General features: G+C 48.5%; 1 protein-coding gene across 1 annotated transcript in view; it reads right to left on the bottom strand.

Annotated features, from left to right (window-relative positions):
- PEX14 (peroxisomal biogenesis factor 14) overlaps positions 1-21028 on the bottom strand; it is an 87722-nt gene that overhangs the window by 48261 nt on the left and 18433 nt on the right. Inside the window, exon 3 of the mRNA XM_075328188.1 lies at positions 13626-13710. Within this exon, the coding sequence (XP_075184303.1) occupies positions 13626-13710 (85 nt within the window). The remainder of the gene's footprint in view (positions 1-13625; positions 13711-21028) is intronic.

Here is a 21028-nt window from a genome sequence, read left to right on the forward strand (position 1 = left end):
ATTTAATTTAATGCACTTGCTTTTTTTTGGGTGGGGAGGGGGAATTCTGCAACGAAATTGGCTTTCATTAATTAAAAAAAAAAAAAACTTGCTGCAAGTCAATCTCTGCTGCACCGATCGGCGGGGGCCCTTCCCCTGGGAGCTGCACCGATCGGCGGGGGCCCTTCCCCTGGGAGCTGCACCGATCGGCGGGGGCCCTTCCCCTGGGAGCTGCACCGATCGGCGGGGGCCCTTCCCCTGGGAACGACACCGATCGGCGGGGGCCCTTCCCCTGGGAACGACACCGATCGGCGGGGGCCCTTCCCCTGGGAACGACACCGATCGGCGGGGGCCCTTCCCCTGGGAACGACACCGATCGGCGGGGGCCCTTCCCCTGGGAGCTGCACTGATTGGCGGGGGCCCTTCCCCTGGGAGCTGCACTGATTGGCGGGGGCCCTTCCCCTGGGAGCTGCACTGATCGGCGGGGGCCCTTCCCCTGGGAGCTGCACTGATCGGCGGGGGCCCTTCCCCTGGGAGCTGCACTGATCGGCGGGGGCCCTTCCCCTGGGAGCTGCACTGATCGGCGGGAGCCCTTCCCCTGGGAGCTGCACTGATCGGCGGGGGCCCTTCCCCTGGGAGCTGCACTGATCGGCGGGAGCCCTTCCCCTGGGAGCTGCACTGATCGGCGGGGGCCCTTCCCCTGGGAGCTGCACTGGTCATTCCCGAGACCTGTGCTGATCGGAAGGCGTTCTTCCCCTGGAAACTGCGCCAATCGGTCAATAGTTTTTGGCCAAATGAACATTTGGTCCTTAGTGTATAGCAAGATTTCCAAGTGTTATGAAGACATTGGATATAAGGTGGTTATTATGGGGCATATTTCTTGCACGGTCTCATAAAAGAAATTCATGAAATAATTAAAGGCTTCCCTATATTTTTGGTTCCCAGCTGGGTACAAATAGGCAGCTGGGGGTTGGGGGCAGCCTGTACCTGCCTGCTGTACCTGGCTAGCATATAAAAATATGGCGAAGCCCATGTTTGTTTTTTAGTTTATGGGCAAAAAAAAAAAAATAAATCTGCTGTTCTCCTCTGCTATTGTGACTGCAAGCACACCCACAATCACAAGAGAGCAGAAGATGCGAGGGCGCATGCGCTGCCCTGTCAGTTGGAGAATTAGAACAGCAGGGGGTAAGGCGGGCTTTAGAAAGATGGCGCCGGAGATTCGCGTTATGCGCAGGCGCCAACTCAGACGCCATCTTACTGAAAAGAAAAAATTAGCAGAGCCAGAGAGAGGGAGGAACAGGCGGCGTGGGGGTTTGGGGGGGGGGGGGGGGGCAGGTGGTAATCATGTGCATAACCCGCCCGGATATTATCTGCTCCGTGCAACTTTCAATCAAAAAGCTGCCGAACTTTTAAATTTCACTTTCTTGGAGCTGAATGGCTAAACATCCGAGCTGACCACTAATGGTATGTATAGAATCAGCCTGATAGTGCCAGTATAGCCCTGTATGTATAGAATCAGCCTGATAGTGCCAGTATAGCACTATGTGTATAGAATTAGCCTGATAGTGCCGGTATAGCACTGTATGTATAGAATCAGCCGGATAGCGCCAGTATAGCACTGTATGTATAGAATCAGCCTGATAGTGCCAGTATAGCACTGTATGTATAGAATCAGCCTGATAGTGCCAGTATAGCACTGTATGTATAGAATCAGCCTGATAGCGCCAGTATAGCCCTGTATGTATAGAATCAGCCTGATAGCGCCAGTATAGCACTGTATGTATAGAATCAGCCTGATAGTGCCAGTATAGCACTGGCTATATAGAATCAGCATGATAGTGCCAGTATAGCACTGTATGTATAGAATCAGCCTGATAGTGCCAGTATAGCACTGTATGTATAGAATCAGCCAGATAGTGCCAGTATAGCCCTGTATGTATAGAATCAGCCAGATAGTGCCAGTATAGCCCTGTATGTATAGAATCAGCCTGATAGCGCCAGTATAGCCCTGTATGTATAGAATCAGCCTGATAGTGCCAGTATAGCACTGTATGTATAGAATCAGCCTGATAGTGCCAGTATAGCACTGGCTATATAGAATCAGCATGATAGTGCCAGTATAGCACTGTATGTATAGAATCAGCCTGATAGTGCCAGTATAGCACTGTATGTATAGAATCAGCCTGATAGTGCCAGTATAGCCCTGTATGTATAGAATCAGCCTGATAGTGCCAGTATAGCACGGGCTTTAGCTTATACACAAAATTCCTCATGTTTGGTTCCCTTTAAAGGAAACGAATCCTAACGTGTTAAGCAAAGTGATGTGGTTTTCGGCAGAGGTGACAAGACCCATCCAAAACCACAGACACTGATAGAAACAGCTGAAGCCGATGCTGCAACCGCTGATTTTAACAAAAAAAAAAAAGAAGTGTTAATTAATTGAATGGATGGTTAGATTACAGAAAGCGCGTAATGGGCCTGCAGTAGCGGGATGTGTCGGGAGACCACAGACGAACCACAGTGGGTGAAGGACCTTCCATCAGATCTCTGCTGCTCCGTAGAGGACAGATCGGGAGAGATCCTGTCCCCGCCATGTCTGGGGGATCAGAGCCGCCATTTACGATGCCAACTGCGCCAAGCACTCAGAATAATATAGAAAAATAATAAAACCGGGTGCTGACGCGATCTTGGCAGGCACCGATCCCAATCTCCGGTTACCCAGGGTAATCAAGATGGCTTTTAGGATGTGTTGTCGATGCTTTCACCGAGCCGCAGAAATCCCAAGGCTTTTATAATTAATCGCTCCCTGCTGATCCGCACATTAGCAAAATGTGCAAAAATTATCATAAAAAAAAATCAAAATGGAGAGGAAAAAATAAGAAAGGAAATAGATTATCATCGATGATAATTTGCGCTGATTTACCAGAACACTTTAGAAAGTAAAACATGTTTTGTACTCCGCTCATAATGATACAGAGATAAGCGGCGCTCAGTGAGGATTCCAGCAGCCGAAGCTAATAGTGCTTACTGGAAAAGAAAAAAAAAAAAAAAGGGGGGGAGGGGGGTGGCATTTCCATTCTGGCATTTGAAAGTCTGGAACACCCAATAATCCAGAAAAGGCCAAAAACAAAATGTAAAAATACAGGAATAAAAAAAAAAAAAAAAAAAAAAAAAGTTGCCTAGGAGAAAAGTTTTGGAAAACGTTTGGTGGTCAAAAGTTTCACTTTTTTAAAAAGGGGACTGAAAAGAAAAAGTCTCCAAATGAGACGCCGTCCAATCAAAATGCCATAATAGAAATATAAAACACAAAACAGCTCTCAAAAAAAAAAAAAAATAAAATATGAAGGTGCACAACATACAGTATCTAAAAATAAAAAAAAAGCTACAATTACTTATGTATCCACTCCACCGCAATAATATAACGACATGATTGTTCAGTGTGAAATGTAAACAGCACAAAATATATATAATTTTATCATATGCAGCCAATCATGAGGCGTTCCAGCGCCGCACCCACTTATCTACTTCTCTGATTGGTCTTTATTTTTTCAATCTCACCTCAGGTGACTCCACAAAAGTAAATATTTCGGCCGCTCAGGTGAAGCCTCCACTACAGCGGGAGACTTTATATAGAATTACTTTTTTTTTTTTTTTTAAATTGCTTACTATAGTAGACCATTTTTTTATGGATTGAAAATGATCAGAGGAGGCAGAGTTTTGGAGGTCCTCTAGAGACAGCTTTTTGCCCTGGCTGATAACAGGGAATAATAGATTACAGCTCACCGAGATTTCAGATCTACGATTTCTGTAACCTCGCTGGGATGTATTATGGGTGTGACTGACCACACAGGACGGGCAGGTCGCCATTATTTTCAAAGTTTATGAAACCATTCACAATTAAAAAAAAAAAAAAAAAATATCACAATCTTCCCTAAAACGGTCCCACCCAGGGTACAGAGAGGCACTTGTCCTAAATCTGTTGACTTGTAAAGTATCCATAGTAAAAAAAAATAAATAAATAAAAATAAAATATCTGATTATCCTTGGACGTCCTGGGCAAGGGCCAAGAGGAGGAAGAGGGCGCCCCGGGCAAGGGCCAAAAGCCCAAAGAGGGCGCCCCGGGCAAGGGCCAAAAGCCCAAAGAGGGCGCCCCGGGCAAGGGCCAAAAGCCCAAAGAGGGCGCCCCGGGCAAGGGCCAAAAGCCCAAAGAGGGCGCCCCGGGCAAGGGCCAAAAGCCCAAAGAGGGCGCCCCGGGCAAGGGCCAAAAGCCCAAAGAGGGCGCCCCGGGCAAGGGCCAAAAGCCCAAAGAGGGCGCCCCGGGCAAGGGCCAAAAGCCCAAAGAGGGCGCCCCGGGCAAGGGCCAAAAGCCCAAAGAGGGCGCCCCGGGCAAGGGCCAAAAGCCCAAAGAGGGCGCCCCGGGCAAGGGCCAAAAGCCCAAAGAGGGCGCCCCGGGCAAGGGCCAAAAGCCCAAAGAGGGCGCCCCGGGCAAGGGCCAAAAGCCCAAAGAGGGCGCCCCGGGCAAGGGCCAAAAGCCCAAAGAGGGCGCCCCGGGCAAGGGCCAAAAGCCCAAAGAGGGCGCCCCGGGCAAGGGCCAAAAGCCCAAAGAGGGCGCCCCGGGCAAGGGCCAAAAGCCCAAAGAGGGCGCCCCGGGCAAGGGCCAAAAGCCCAAAGAGGGCGCCCTGGGCAAGGGCCAAAAGCCCAAAGAGGGCGCCCCGGGCAAGGGCCAAAAGCCCAAAGAGGGCGCCCCGGGCAAGGGCCAAAAGCCCAAAGAGGGCGCCCCGGGCAAGGGCCAAAAGCCCAAAGAGGGCGCCCCGGGCAAGGGCCAAAAGCCCAAAGAGGGCGCCCCGGGCAAGGGCCAAAAGCCCAAAGAGGGCGCCCCGGGCAAGGGCCAAAACTAAGAGGGTGTCCCAAAATATAAAGGACATCCTGCGACGGCCAAAAGACAAAAGGCCAGGCCGCGAGGGCCAAATAATATAGGGCGTCACCCCCCCCCCCCCCAAAAAAAAAGGGGGGGTGCCCCACGAGGGCCAAAAGAGCAAAAGAGAAAATGGTTCCTGGCAGTGTTAGAACTCTGATGGTTTTGTGCACTGCTTCAGCCAATTACATCATGGGAATGGCTTCTTACCTCTCCTCCGATTGGTTGAGAAGCATCACATGAAAAGTATAACCTAATCCTGTATGGCACCACTTGTATTGACATTTAGGGATATTTGGGGGTCTGCTTCTCCCCCCCCACACACACACACACACACACACACACACACACACACACAGACATGTGTCTGCCGATCTCTTCCTCAGCTTTCTGCTCATTTCACAGGTTTTTTTTAAATAATGAGAACGTACACTACATTATAGCAGACAGAGGGTGCGGGACGCCTGCCAGCGGTGGAGGGGTTAACTTCGTAACTGGCGCTAATCACCATTTTTTTGTGATTTAATTTAAATAATTTCCTCTTGCCCTTTCTGGTGCTTTTTATGAGCAGCTGAAATATTAAGTATGAAGGGAGGGGAGATACAAAACGGATGACTCTCTTGAGACAAGTGCAGTCTATAAAGTTACCATGGCGACATCCCACAATAGGCATTAGGAAAACAATGGCTTTTTGCGGCTTTTAGCTCCCAAAAATAAAACTTCTAAGCCTTATCAATAGTAGATCTGTAGAAGAAAAAAAATACAAAAAAGGAGAAGAATCAAATCTGCTCGTCCTCGCTGCTGTAAAAAATAACCTTATAATAAGGGTCAAGTAGCCAAAGTTTTTGCTACATTGTATCGCCTGCAACCCCCGGCTGCCTCACGCTGTAGGTCATTATTTTTTTTTTTCTTTCTTTCTTTTTGGAAGCACAAGATAAAATGCAGACACGGCCGCAGGGCGACATTCACACCCGGCAGAAACAAGACGGATTTTGCATCAGGATTTGCAAACAGAAAATTTGTAGCGCAACCGAAGCAGCAAAGTGGAAGAGAATATACAGAAATGGCGCCGGGTGTTCCAGAATCCATTGTGTCCGATTGTCGCAGGCATGTTGCAATTTTCTCCAGTCCCAGTTGGTTTACCAGCCAGGCCCCATATTACGGATCCTGCACCATGGTCACTGGACTGCGCTTCTAGGGTTACGGATCCCTGCACCATGATCACTGGACTGCGCTTCTAGGGTTATGGATCCCTGCACCATGGTCCCTGGACTGCGCTTCTAGGGTTACGGATCCCTGCACCATGGTCACTGGACTGCGCTTCTAGGGTTACGGATCCCTGCACCATGGTCACTGGACTGCGCTTCTAGGGTTACGGATCCCTGCACCATGGTCACTGGAATGCGCTTCTAGGGTTACCGCCGTCTTTTTGATTTGTTTTTTTAGTGAAAAATATAATCTAATATAATATAATATATTGGCTGGTGATCCAATTTGGGGGGGACCCCACGTTTTTTGTTTTAAAATTATTTAATGTAAAATAACAGGTGGGTTGCCCTCTGTTTTGGATTACCAGCCAAGGTGAAGCTGCCAGCTGTGGTCTGCAGGCTGCAGCCATCTGCTTTACCCTAGCTGGCTACAAAAGATGGGGGGACCTCACGTCATTTTTTTTATTATTATTTATTTATTTTTTGGCTAAATACAAGGCTAAGCACCCTTTAGTGCCACATGAAAGTCACTAAAGGGTGCCAGCTTAGAATATGCAGAGGGGTGGGACATTATATAGGTCTTTCTCATCTATCTATCTATTCATCTATCCATCTTTCCCTCTATCCATATATTATTTATTGCAGTTCAGCATAAAAAAAACGCAGGGACCAACCTGCGGAAAAACTGCGGCAAAAACACATGCATTTTTCCCGCGGTTTTGGTGCGGTTTTTTAACCGCAGGTGCGGTAATCTTCAACTCCCAGAAGTTTCTCAAGAAGTTTTCTTGAGAAAAATCAATTTTCTAGTGCGCACATAGCCTAATGTGGTAATAAAATCAGCTGAGAGAAGTGCAGAAAAAAGACAAAAATAAATAAGAGTTACAAACTACTGGTCAGACAATGCTCCAGCCCATTGAGGTCACATCATTAGGGAACAGCTGCAGGAGACTGGGGAACCTCAAATGGAGCGGCTGCACTTTCTCCAGACCTGAATCCCATAGAAAACCTATGGCATCAGCTGAGTCACTAGTTAGAGGCCATAACCCTGTACCCCAGATGCTCAATGAGCTGAGGGCCACCCTTTAAGAAGAGTGAGATGCCGACCTCTGCAGACAATAACTCCACTGGTGACCATATGCTTTAAAGTCCATATTGAATAGAATTGCATGCCTCCAATTTGATCGGATTGTGGGTAATAGAATACAGATTGTTGGGGTCGGTAAAAGATTAGCCCGATTTCTGGGTGTAGATCTCGGCTGGATTCACACATGCAGTTTTCAATGGATTAAATAGGAATGGGCAATATATAAAAAAGGGAAAAACTTCTACGTCTCCTTCCTGCTGGATCTCTTCTTCAAGCGTCCCTCCACAACACTAACCCACAGGACCAAAGCTTCTGCTGTGTGTGGTCACTGCAGCTCCCAACCTCATATACCCGGTGGTGGGACAATTAACACCTAAGTATAATGGAGTTAGCCTCTCCTGTCACTTCTTAACCCTTTCCATCAGCTTTAATTGAGAGTCAATGAAAAGAGAAGAGAAAACAAACCCCCGGTTGTCAGACAAGTGCGGAGCCGGCGGCGCTGCTCAGTATAGATCCCTGCACGACTTCAGCGGCTCAATACGCGTTTACATGAAAGCATATGGCGAGGCCGGATCAATTGCTCACTAATTAGACCAATCAGAGGGAGACTTCCCTGACCCCGAGCACGGCTGCCCCGTGACCTTACACTGATTTTCCAGCTCATTCTCTGAGTCCGCAGCACACAGAGCGCGGCGGTGACATTTATCCTGCAGCTCAGTGCAGATACGGCCGTCGCTAATTGATGAGGGTCTCATCAGCCGCAGCTCGGGGTCTGTACGGAGGGACTGTTAATAGAGATGTATGTAATAATGGAGAGGACACGGAGGCGGGTGATCTGCAGGGACGAGAGGTGGCCGCCCTCACACGCCGGGCTCCGTGCGGCTGAATGGATATCATTATCGAAGTTTACATTCATTTCCGCCTGTGCGGTAACAATAAGGGCACAGGCCTCATTCATCAAAAAAAGCCCGAACTGGAAAAAGAGGTTTTTGCTTGTAGCGACCAATCACAGTGCAGCGCTTGTTTAATCCACAGAAAAAGATGAAGCTGAGCTTTGATTGGCTGCGGACTGCCAAACAAACTGTTCTGATCCACGAAACCCATTTCTTATTCCGCTCCCCACTGTCGGCACCGAACAATACCGGGACGTAGTTATCAAAACTGTCCAATTTATACACAGATAAGGAAAAAAAAAAAAAAACCTTAAGAAAAAAAAAAAAGGGTTTTATAAAAAGTTTGGTGCAATTTAGGATTTTTAAGTTTTTTTTGTCTAAATCATTTTTGCAACCTGATTTTAAAACATATAAGGCCCTGTGCACACTGGGAAATTTCCTTTTAAGAAAAATCCGCAGAATTTCGCACCCGCGGCAAAGACGCACCTGGAATCCACATGTGGTTTTACTGCGGTTTGGGTGCGGTTTTTCCGCGGGTTGGTCCCTGCGGTTTTTTACCATTATCTATGGCAAACACCGCAGATACCTGCAGAAAAGAAGTGACATGCTACTTTTTTGCTGCAGAAATTCTATAGGGAAAAAAAAACAAACAAAAACACAACAACAGTGTGCACAGCATTTTGGTTTTCCCATAGATTTTGCTGGGGAAGGACTGCAGCAAGGGTAGGAACAAACGCGGCACATTTCTGCAGCAAAAACCGCGGCAAAAGAACACAGTGTGCGCACATGGCCTAAAGGTTGGGGGGAAAAGAGGGCAAAATATAAGTAGAGGAATCACAAAGGACATGCGATCATTGTTTGAGCCGACATGTCTAGATGAATGTACAGCACATTCTTATTTTACTCTTTCACTGCCAAAGACATTTAACATACATCCTTGCAGGGTGGCAATTTAGGAGCCAAAAGATTCACAAGAAACATCCTGGCTAGTAATGGTCATGGCCTGGACGGCTGCTGAGATTTTCAGTTTTAACAGCTCTGGCTGCGACCCATACTGAGGGGTTAAAACGAGAGCTGTACGTGTCTGCAGCGGTCACTCCCGACTCTCACTTAAGGGCACGCACACACACACACACACACACACACACACACACGTGTGTAATACGGATGAGGGCGACCTCACAATTTATCCGAGAGCCCTGGCTCCAATGTTATACAATGGTGCAGCCGATCAGCATGAAAAAGCAAATTACACATGCTACAAGGGGCAGAGCAAATCAGATCGTGAACTCCCATCCAAGTCTATGGGAGCGTGTGAAACATCAGACTGCACTCGGATTACATTCAAGCGCAGTCCAATATATGAAGTACAAACACACACAGTATGTCACAAAAGTGAGTACACCCCTCACATTTTTGTAAATATTTTATTGTATCTTTTTATGAGACATCACTGAAGATCTGACCCTGTGATACACTGTACGGAGTCAGTGTGCAGCTTATATACACTGTACAGAGTCAGTGTGCAGCTTATATACACTGTACAGAGTCAGTGTGCAGCTTATATACACTGTACAGAGTCAGTGTGCAGCTTATATACACTGTACAGAGTCAGTGTGCAGCTTATATACACTGTACAGAGTCAGTGTGCAGCTTATATACACTGTACAGAGTCAGTGTGCAGCTTATATACACTGTACAGAGTCAGTGTGCAGCTTATATACACTGTACAGAGTCAGTGTGCAGCTTATATACACTGTACAGAGTCAGTGTGCAGCTTATATACACTGTACAGAGTCAGTGTGCAGCTTATATACACTGTACAGAGTCAGTGTGCAGCTTATATACACTGTACAGAGTCAGTGTGCAGCTTATATACACTGTACAGAGTCAGTGTGCAGCTTATATACACTGTACAGAGTCAGTGTGCAGCTTATATACACTGTACAGAGTCAGTGTGCAGCTTATATACACTGTACAGAGTCAGTGTGCAGCTTATATACACTGTACAGAGTCAGTGTGCAGCTTATATACACTGTACAGAGTCAGTGTGCAGCTTATATACACTGTACAGAGTCAGTGTGCAGCTTATATACACTGTACAGAGTCAGTGTGCAGCTTATATACACTGTACAGAGTCAGTGTGCAGCTTATATACACTGTACAGAGTCAGTGTGCAGCTTATATACACTGTACAGAGTCAGTGTGCAGCTTATATACACTGTACAGAGTCAGTGTGCAGCTTATATACACTGTACAGAGTCAGTGTGCAGCTTATATACACTGTACAGAGTCAGTGTGCAGCTTATATACACTGTACAGAGTCAGTGTGCAGCTTATATACACTGTACAGAGTCAGTGTGCAGCTTATATACACTGTACAGAGTCAGTGTGCAGCTTATATACACTGTACAGAGTCAGTGTGCAGCTTATATACACTGTACAGAGTCAGTGTGCAGCTTATATACACTGTACAGAGTCAGTGTGCAGCTTATATACACTGTACAGAGTCAGTGTGCAGCTTATATACACTGTACAGAGTCAGTGTGCAGCTTATATACACTGTACGGAGTCAGTGTGCAGCTTATATACACTGTACGGAGTCAGTGTGCAGCTTGTGTAACAGTGTAATATTGGTGTCCTCTGTATTAAAAAAAACAAACAAAAAACACACAAACAAAAACCCTCATCACACAGCCATTAATGTGTAAACTGCTGGCAACAAAAGTGAGTACAACCCTAAGTGAAACCGGTCACATTGTGCTTAAAGTGTGCCTATTTTGTATGGCCACCATTATTTTCCAGCACCCTCTTAACTATTGGGCATGGAGGTCACTAGAGATTCACAGGAGCTGCTGGATCCTCTTCCATCCTCCATGACGACATCCCGGAGCTGGTGGATGTCAGAGACCTACTGATCCGCCACCTTCCATCTGAGGAGGCCCCACAGATGCTCCATAGGGTTTAGGTCTGGACTTGTTTGGCTGGTCCAGAACGGTCACCCTCAGTTTCTTTAGTGAGGCAGTGGGGGTCTTGCAGGTGTTTGGGGGTCACTATCATGTTGGAATATGAAGGGTGGGGATCATGCTCTGCTTCAGGATGTCCCAGCACAGGTTAGCATTCATGGTTCCCTCAATAAACTGTAGCCCCCACAACCGGCCGCCCTCATGCAGCCCCCTTCCCTATAACCTCTGCAATGTGCTGTGTATGGTCTGAGCACTGACAGGTGAAGCCCCCCACCCCTGTAACCTCTGCAGCAATGATGGCCACACTCATAAGTCTATTCTGAAAAGACGACCTCTGGATAGGACGCAGAGCACGTGCACTCAGCTTCTGGGGTCGACCATTGCGAGGCCTGTTCTGAGGGGAACCTGTCTTGTTAAACTGCTGAATGGTCTTGGCCACCGTGCTCAGCGTCAGGGTGGTCACAATCTTCTTATAGCCTTGGCCACTAATGAGTCACATGATACGGGGAGGGAAAATGGCAAATAGGGCAAAATTTGGCCATTTTCACTTAGGGGTGTACTCACTTTTGTTGCGGTTTAGACATTAATGGCTGTGTTATTTAGACGGCACTAAATTTACACTGTTATACAAGCCATACACTGACTAGAGGGGTTGAAATTAATTTTTAATTTAGATTTTATGCGTACAAACATTGTCCTGGCCACCCGGGCGCACAATTTGGCTTCCATAACCAAAAGAACGTTCCTTGTTGGGTAGATGCGTCCACAGAAAAGGAGACCAGACAGTAAAACCTACGATTCTCTAAAAATCCATAAATCGGGGGTCTGTTATCCGCGCCTGGTGTAGGACGGTCGTAGGAGGGCCAATATACAACCAAGTCTCCCACGAGCCGGGGATGTGTCTCGTCCGTGCAGATCTGCCACTATACCTTCATATTAGGGGGCTAAGTTAGGACTACAATTTTGGTGCACAAGTTGCAAGTCAGTCCATGTCCATTTTATGGAAAATCCCGGCCACTGGCGAAGGAACATTTATAAAACACTCAAATATGGTGCTAATCATAATATGCAGCTTTTTGGTGCAGAGATCTGGCACCTTATGTTAGAAAATCTCCTGGGTTGCTCCAAAGTCAGTCAATGTAGCACCTATTATACCAAGCTCCTCTCCAGGGTTTATTTCACCACTGAGTGGTGCTTTAAAAGTAAGTTATCTGCCCCCTCAGGCATCTTCATCTGTTAGGCTAGGTTCACATTTCCGTTGTTTTGCATCAGTCACATGCGTTGCTTGACGCATGTGACTGATGCGTTGTACAATAGATGACAAAGAACAGAATTTCATTGTCAGACTCCATTGTGTGTGTGGGGGGGGGGGGGGGCGGAGCTGAGGACGTCCGTGCCGCGGTCTGCAGGGCTGGGGACAGGTGTGAGAGACAGAGTGAGTGTGAGAGCGCGAGAGCGCGTACACATGGAGTGCGGGAGGGGGCGGAGCCGAGTGGTGAAGTGTCGGCCTCCTTGCACACTGTATCTAGGGTAAATATCGGGTAACTAAAAGCAAACCACTTTTTGCTTGGTTACCCGATATTTATCTTGGTTACCAGCGTACACTGCTTAGCGCTGGCTCCCTGCACCCGTAACCACTGTAAATATCGGGTAACTAACCAAAGCGCATTGCTTGGTTACCCGATGTTTATCCTGGTTACGTGTGCAGGGAGCCAGAGAGAGCATGCGCAGCAAAATCCTACGGATCACGCTGCTCAAAAAACGTTACAAGCTGCATTGCTCCCGCCCTGCGGTCAGTTAAAAAACGACTGACCGCGACGCAGTGGATGCAACGCAGCATCATCAGTCACAATCAGTCACTAATAGAAGTTTATGGGGAAAAACAGGATTCCTGCAAAATATTTTGCAGGATACCGTAATTCCTCTAGGCGACGGATTGTGACTGATGCAAAACAACGGAAGTGTGAACTTAGCCTTTCCAGTTTGTGACCTGCCGGCTGCTCCACTGTTTCATGGAGGCGCTGGAAGTCACAACTCCATACGAGTCTATGAGAGCCCTGTTCTGGCTTTCATAGACTTTGGATTGAAACCTTGTGACGCAACTTTTGAGTTTCAGCCAGGTAGAAATTGCGTGCACAAAATGTGCTGTGGGAGTGGAGCGACGTCAAAAAAAAAAAAAAAAAAAGAAGGTGAAGATGCCGGAAAGTGATAAGACTGGGAGAAGGGGAATAAGAGGTGAAAAAAAAAAAAAGTTAAAATGCTGGAGTGCTGTTTTAAAATGGACACAATAGGATTTAGCTGCAACATAAAACCACAAAAGAATATAGGAAAATGCAACAAGATTTAAAAGGATTCTTCAGCATCTCTCATTTCTGATTGGGCGAGAGAGTCACTGATGAAGTTGCGTCACCGGGTGCCATCAGGATGAATGTGCGCAACTGAGCAGGGTGCACAATATTGTGGCAGACTCCAGCACCTCTCCATAATGAGCCGAGGGCGCAACGGAGAACCCCTTTAATATTAGAGGTGGTACTTTATCATTCCCACTTGCACAAACTTTTCACATAAGTTTAATTTTACCTTTTCTCCTGAGAAACTCTTTCCGGGTGGAAACGGGGCTCTGCCGCACTCTTGGGTTCTGCAGAAACTTTACTGCGGTGGCGATCTGCAAAGACAGAGAGGGACGTACGGATGAGAAGTCAGCGGCTGTATACTATCACCGACAATATACTGACCGTATATAGAGGATCATTCACAGAGGCGCAAATCCAGGGTTCCCCAAACTCCAGTCCTCACGACCCCCGGCAGATCAGGATTTCCCTAAAATTGCACCGGTGGCCATTTCTGAGGCCTTGATAATAATGCAATCACTTGTACCATACTAAGGAGATCCTGAGAACATGATCTTTTGGGGGAGAGGGTCAGGAGGACTGAATTTTGGAAACATTGCTCCAATCAAAGCAACACGTAACCAGCAGTTCCCATTTCGGTCATCACCAGGAACAAGATCATGGATTTTTGGATATATTGTAATTATTTGAGCTATTCTGTCGTCAGCAAAGTATTGATCAGTAAGGCATTGTAACATTTTTCAGCTGCAACTACCCTGCCTGCTGATGGTTTCCACAAAGTAGCTTAGTGCAAACTAGTGAATCAAAAAAAGTGGTGTAAACCGCGTATGAGCCGGGGTTCCGTGTGACTCCGGCCGCCGGTCCCGGGCTTCCAGCAGAGCGCCTCCCACCTCTTTACATATCTTGTTTCCGTAAATTCACTAATCAGGGCAAATGTAGGCAAAACCGATCCATGGGACAATGCAATAAACAGGAAATTACCAGCATCCAACACAGATCACGGACATTAAGAGGATCGGAGCAGGTGTAAGTCAAACGATTAGTTATTACACCTGCGATGGCGCTGATTCAATTGGGAAATACGCTCGGTAATAGTTTAAAAGGTTGGGATGGGGCACATTACTGTGAAAGTGCCTGCAGAGAGGGCATGATTGAGCAAGATGTCATTAGTAATTCATTTAAGGGAAAACAGGAGAAGGAGCAGTGACTGAAAGCAATTTAGATGTCAGGTAGAGGAGGGGAAGGAGGCGACTTAAGAAAGCATGATAAGTGAATTTACATGTGCGAAGAGATGAAGCCATGGCGAGAGATGGAGGCCGAGAAGCCGGAGCCGTGAAGAGGAGCAGGGAGATCTGGGGGGATAAAGCCCTGCGGCCATGCATCCCCCGACCCAGACCGCAAGCCGGACAAGCCCCCCGACACAGACCGCAAGCCGGGCGTCCCCCCCCCCCCGACCCAGACCGCGGCCATGCATCCCCCCCCCGACCCAGACCGCGGCCATGCATCCCCCCCGACCCAGGCCACACGTCCCCCGACCCAGACCGCAAGGCATGCATCCCCCCCGACCCAGGCCACACGTCCCCCGACCCAGACCGCAAGCCACGCACACCCCTCCGATCCCAGACCGCGGCCACGCACCCCCCCCGATCCCAGACCGCGGCCACGCAACCCCCCCCCCCGATCCGAGACAGCGGCCAGGAAATACCTGACGAACGGGAAACCGATCAATCACAGATCGGCTTGTACATAGAAGATCGGCTTATCTACATCCAAACCCACCAAACTTGGGGGGCCAGGGTAACAAACTAATGTTTACAGGGGGCTCCTAACCATCTCGGATGGATGATATTGGGGGGGGGGGGGGGGGGGGGACAGAGTCAGGCCGGCTCACTTTCAACACCGCCATGTAATTCGGCTCACACCCACATAGGGACGGATTACAGCCTCTCAGACCACGGCAATAGCTCTGCTAGAAAAGCGAATGTCGGCCGCACACCGATGCACTGGGACCATCTCACAAGATGCCCATTAACCCCAGACAAAGAGCAAGGTCAAAAGTGCTCAATAGACGCAGGAAACAATTAGCCGGACACTGGGGGGTCCGGACGCCTCCATCGTGGACCCTACACGGGAGGACAGGAGGATCCGTGCTGGAGATGAGAGATCTGGATACGCGGAGATGGCGGCACATTAATGCCCATTAGCTCCGCAGCCCCCACCGCACACAACAATGTGAAGCTTTAAGTGATGGAGCCGGCAGCGGCAGAGCAAAGTTTTAGCAAGAAATCAGGTCTGTGTCAAAACTGAAGTGACAAATTTGGTCATCGGTGGCACAAGGAAATGGTTGCAGAGCGGCTGTTAATCAGAGCAGCGCTCGCACACTGCTGATGCCAGCACTCAGGGAAAAATGCAGGAGGCTAATTATGAAGCTGTATATCTCGCTAAAGACGCTCGACGCGGCCTCATCCTGCCAGGTACCGGCGCTCGCGGGGAGGACGGCGGAGCCGCGCACGGAGGACAGCGGAGCCGCGCACAGAGGAGCCGCGCACAGAATCTGCTGCTCATATCCAGCAAAAAAAAGGAAACAAAAAAAGTGTATAAAAGAAGAAAATCAGTCTGTGGAGTAGATACATAGTAACAATCACATTCTTTATAGAGCATGAACCCCCAATAAATTCAAGATGTTCCTTGTTTTTAACCAATTGCAACAAAAATTTGCTTCTATTAAAGCTTCGTGACCTTAAGACCCCAATACGGGGGTCACTTCCTTTCCACCAATTGTCCAAAATTAGCAAGACTGCAGTACCAGACACGGCCCAGGGACAGAGGGGGCGCTGTTTCTGGAATATAGCAACCATGGATTTGCAATCTTATACAACATCTTTAAAGGTGATGTGTGCAGGTAGAGGATTTGGTTACAGAAATTTCTACACCAAATCTGCACCTCTTCGCAGAAAAAAAAAAGTGCATTTTTGCAGCAATTTCAGTGTGTGTCCAGTGCTTTTGACGCATTTTTTTTCCCATGCGTTTATGGTTTGTTTTTAATATTTATTTATTTATTTATTTTTTTAAATGCATTTAGGTTGTAAAAACGCAGCACAAAACACTGAAAGAATTGACATGCTGCAAATTAATTTTCTGCAGCAAATCTGCAATGGAGAACAAAAAACAAAAAACGTGCACAAAACATCAGCATTCTCATAGTTTTGCTGGCATCAGGATATGCATAACAAATTTTGTGACTAATCTGCACTGAAAAATGCATAAATCCCCCCGAAAAAACGATGAGATGCAGGGTGTGCACACGTCGAGTTTTTGCAGTGGATTTTTCTGCACAAAAAAAAAAAAAAAAATAAAAAATAAAAAAAAATTCTTGGCAAGAAGAAAAAAAAAAACTGAAGGAATTTGTTGCATATTTAAAATAATAATAAAAAATAATAATTAAAAAAAATACAAGGAAAAATAAGCAGTGTGTGATGATATCTTGGAAGTTACATGGATTATGCTGTAAATTATGAATAATTTTATTTTTTGCAGACCCAAAAAAAAACCACAACAACAACCACCACCACCACCACAAACGTAGCAGGTGACCAGGCACAGGTAGTTCATTTAACTTGTCAGACATATACAGTATAAATTCTACCTCTATACAGTGAGTGTTTTCTGCACTATGTGACCTTCGCTGATGAAGAATATGCTGCGCACCCTGGAAAATGCACAGAATGTATAGAGGATGCAAGGCTCAGAGATGGAAATCTTTAGCTCAACCAATGGGACCTTCATCGATCTCTAGACCGGACCCGTGTTACGAGTCGACGTTAATAAGGAGGGGGCTGGAATGGTTATACAAATGAGTGGGAATTCCGACCCCTGTACATTACTGACCCTGTACAGATCCTGAGTTACATCCTGTATTATACTCCAGAGCTGCACTCACTATTCTGCTGGTGCAGTCACTGTGTACATACATTACAGATCCTGAGTTACATCCTGTATTATACTCCAGAGCTGCACTCACTATTCTGCTGGTGCAGTCACTGTGTACATACATTACAGATCCTGAGTTACATCCTGTATTATACTCCAGAGCTGCACTCACTATTCTGCTGGTGCAGTCACTGTGTACATACTTACTGATCCTGTATAGATCCTGAGTTACGTCCTGTATTATACTCCAGAGCTACATTCACTATTCTGCTGGTGCAGTCACTGTGTACATAAATTACATTACTGATCCTGTATTATACTCCAAAGCTGCACTCACTATTCTGCTGGCGCAGTCACTGTGTACTGATCCTGAGTTTCATCCTTTATTATAATACCAAATTCCTACATGCTAGCCATCACCCAGCCTAATCTTAGTTATACATTTTCCGCAGTTGCAGTGGTTGTTGTGCAGCATTTATATTTTACACGTGAACCCCATCTTCTGTGATGTAGACGTTGTCAGACATTGTCAGTAAACTTCCCTCAATGACCTTACAGCGATTCACCTACAGGACAGGAGATCCGGTGAGCGCGGCTCTAGGCTGCCCTCTAGCTGGATTTAGTGGAACACCGTGAATAAATGATGCTCAAAATTAAAAAATATATGTATGGTAATATCTATAATATTTTTATATAAATCAGAATTCAAAACTGAAGGAAAATTAACCTGTTTTGATATCAGAGGACGTAAATCGCTGCCTCCATTACACTGCATCATAATATATTTCCACACCCACCACTATTAGACAGAACCATTCTTAGCTATAGGAATAACAAGGACCAAAGACTAAAGAAATTAAGAGATTTCTTGCGAATATTCCGCTTTTCTTCGCTTGCGCAGGATGTTTTGGGTCATTGCCCATCTGCCTGTGAAGTGTCATCCAATCAATGCTGCACTTGGTTGAGTCTGAGCAGAAAGTCTCGCCCCGTGCATTCAGAATTCATCCTGTTGCTTCTGTCTTCAGTCACATCATCAATAACTAATAGTGCCCCAGGGCCATTGTTAGCCCTGCATGCCCGGCCATCACACCGCCTCCACCATGTCTTCAGAGGGCGTGCTGTGCCCTGGATCAGGAGCCACTCCAAGCCTTCTCCAGACTTTCTTCCTCCATCATTCTGGTACACGCTGATCTTCGTCTCATCTGTCCTCTGCTGCTTTTCCAGGACAGAGTGGCTTCTTTATGTTTTTTTGGGCAAATTCTAATCTGGCCTGTTTTCAAGTCCCCGCTCCGCATAGGGCCCCGGCGGTGACCCCTCCCCGCATAGGGCCCCGGCGGTGACCCCTCCCCGCATAGGGCCCCGGCGGTGACCCCTCCCCGCATAGGGCCCCGGCGGTGACCCCTCCCCGCATAGGGCCCCGGCGGTGACCCCTCCCCGCATAGGGCCCCGGCGGTGACCCCTCCCCGCATAGGGCCCCGGCGGTGACCCCTCCCCGCATAGGGCCCCGGCGGTGACCCCTCCCCGCATAGGGCCCCGGCGGTGACCCCTCCCCGCATAGGGCCCCGGCGGTGACCCCTCCCCGCATAGGGCCCCGGCGGTGACCCCTCCCCGCATAGGGCCCCGGCGGTGACCCCTCCCCGCATAGGGCCCCGGCGGTGACCCCTCCCCGCATAGGGCCCCGGCGGTGACCCCTCCCCGCATAGGGCCCCGGCGGTGACCCCTCCCCGCATAGGGCCCCGGCGGTGACCCCTCCCCGCATAGGGCCCCGGCGGTGACCCCTCCCCGCATAGGGCCCCGGCGGTGACCCCTCCCCGCATAGGGCCCCGGCGGTGACCCCTCCCCGCATAGGGCCCCGGCGGTGACCCCTCCCCGCATAGGGCCCCGGCGGTGACCCCTCCGCATTTGCTCTCATGAAGTCTGTATGGTAGAGGTAGATCCTAAAACACCAATGTCTTGGAGAGAGAGCTTCACTTGACAGGGGTGGGGGAATGTTGGGGTTTTCTTCACCCTGGAAAAAACTCTGCGATCAGACATCACTGCTGTCTTCCGGGGCGCCGTACAGACCTTTTTCAGTTCCCAGCTCCCCAGTGTTCTCTTTTCTGCAGACTGTACCAAACTGTTGATGTGGCCGCTTCCAAAATTTCAGCTCTGTCTGATGGATACCTTCTTTTTCAGCCTAATAATCGTCGGTTTATCCTCCATTGAGAGCTCCTCTCGTCACATATGGCTTCACAGCAACAGCTTCCAACTGCAAATGCTACACCTGAAATCAGCTCCAGACCTTTTAGCTGCTTAAATCACCATGTTAGAATTTTTTTTTTTTTTTTGCACCACTGATGCTTTTAATTTAAGTCCCTGACCCCTGTAGTATACGCCTCTTCTGGTGGCTTAATATTCCATCGTTGCTGCGTTGTTTGGTCTCCTGTGATATGTGATCTGCCGGCTGCTCCAGTGTTTCATCAATGCAAGTCTAGGAGAGACTCATTCTGGCCCGATTATGCATGGCTCTCAGAGTTGAATAGGGAGCTTGTGACATGACTTCTGGCTGGTCAGAAGTTAAAAGTACACCAAGAAAGTTCTGCGGGATTGAAGAGGCGCCAAAAAAGTAGGAAACCGCTGGAGGGAGAGTATAAGCCTAGGAGAATGGGGCTAACAATTTAAGTGCCAATCCAGCGGTGAAACCCCCCCCCAAAAAAAATCTGCTGAAGTGCGGCTATAAGTGATGATGGCTTAACGAGGGAAAAGTGCATTAAAAACCTTTGAGAATTGTCCAATAGCTTCTGGCGCTCTGCTCTTTAGGCTACTTTCACACTTGTGTTGTTTTCCTTCCGTTACAATCCGCCCTTTTGGAAAACAGCGGAATCAGTCAACGGATTCCCCTGTTTCCCATAGACTTGTATGGTTGACGGATTGTACCAAAAAGGACCTGCGTTGCTTCCGCCCAGCGGGAGGAACGCAGCATGTAACGTTGTTTTGAGCAGCGGAATCCTCTGGATTTCACTGCGCATGTTTTGTTTTTTTTTAAATCACAAACTTTATTTTGGCTCGCCGTGGCCGAACGTTCAGGTGAGCGACCGGCCGCCGGCATGCCCGGGCGCCGGCAAGTGACAGCGCTCACCTAAGCGCCCCGCCCGCCGGCATGCCCGGGCGGCCGGCTGCAGAGAGCGATCAGCTGATCACCCGGCGGCCGGCTACTGGGAGCGATCAGCTGATCACCCGGCGGCCGGCTACTGGGAGCGATCAGCTGATCACCCGGCGGCCGGCTACTGGGAGCGATCAGCTGATCACCCGGCGGCCGGCTACTGGGAGCGATCAGCTGATCACCCGGCGGCCGGCTACTGGGAGCGATCAGCTGATCACCCGGCGGCCGGCTACTGGGAGCGATCAGCTGATCACCCGGCGGCCGGCTACTGGGAGCGATCAGCTGATCACCCGGCGGCCGGCTACTGGGAGCGATCAGCTGATCACCCGGCGGCCGGCTACTGGGAGCGATCAGCTGATCACCCGGCGGCCGGCTACTGGGAGCGATCAGCTGATCACCCGGCGGCCGGCTGCAGGGAGCGATCAGCTGATCACCCGGCGGCCGGCTGCAGGGAGCGATCAGCTGATCACCCGGCGGCCGGCTGCAGGGAGCGATCAGCTGATCGTTCACAATAGTCTACTGCCGGTAAAACTGTAGAAAAAAAACGGATTCCGTTGTTT

The sequence above is a fragment of the Anomaloglossus baeobatrachus genome, chromosome 11 (genome assembly GCF_048569485.1).
Source record: "Anomaloglossus baeobatrachus isolate aAnoBae1 chromosome 11, aAnoBae1.hap1, whole genome shotgun sequence".
In the NCBI taxonomy this organism is placed as follows: Eukaryota; Metazoa; Chordata; class Amphibia; order Anura; family Aromobatidae; genus Anomaloglossus; species Anomaloglossus baeobatrachus.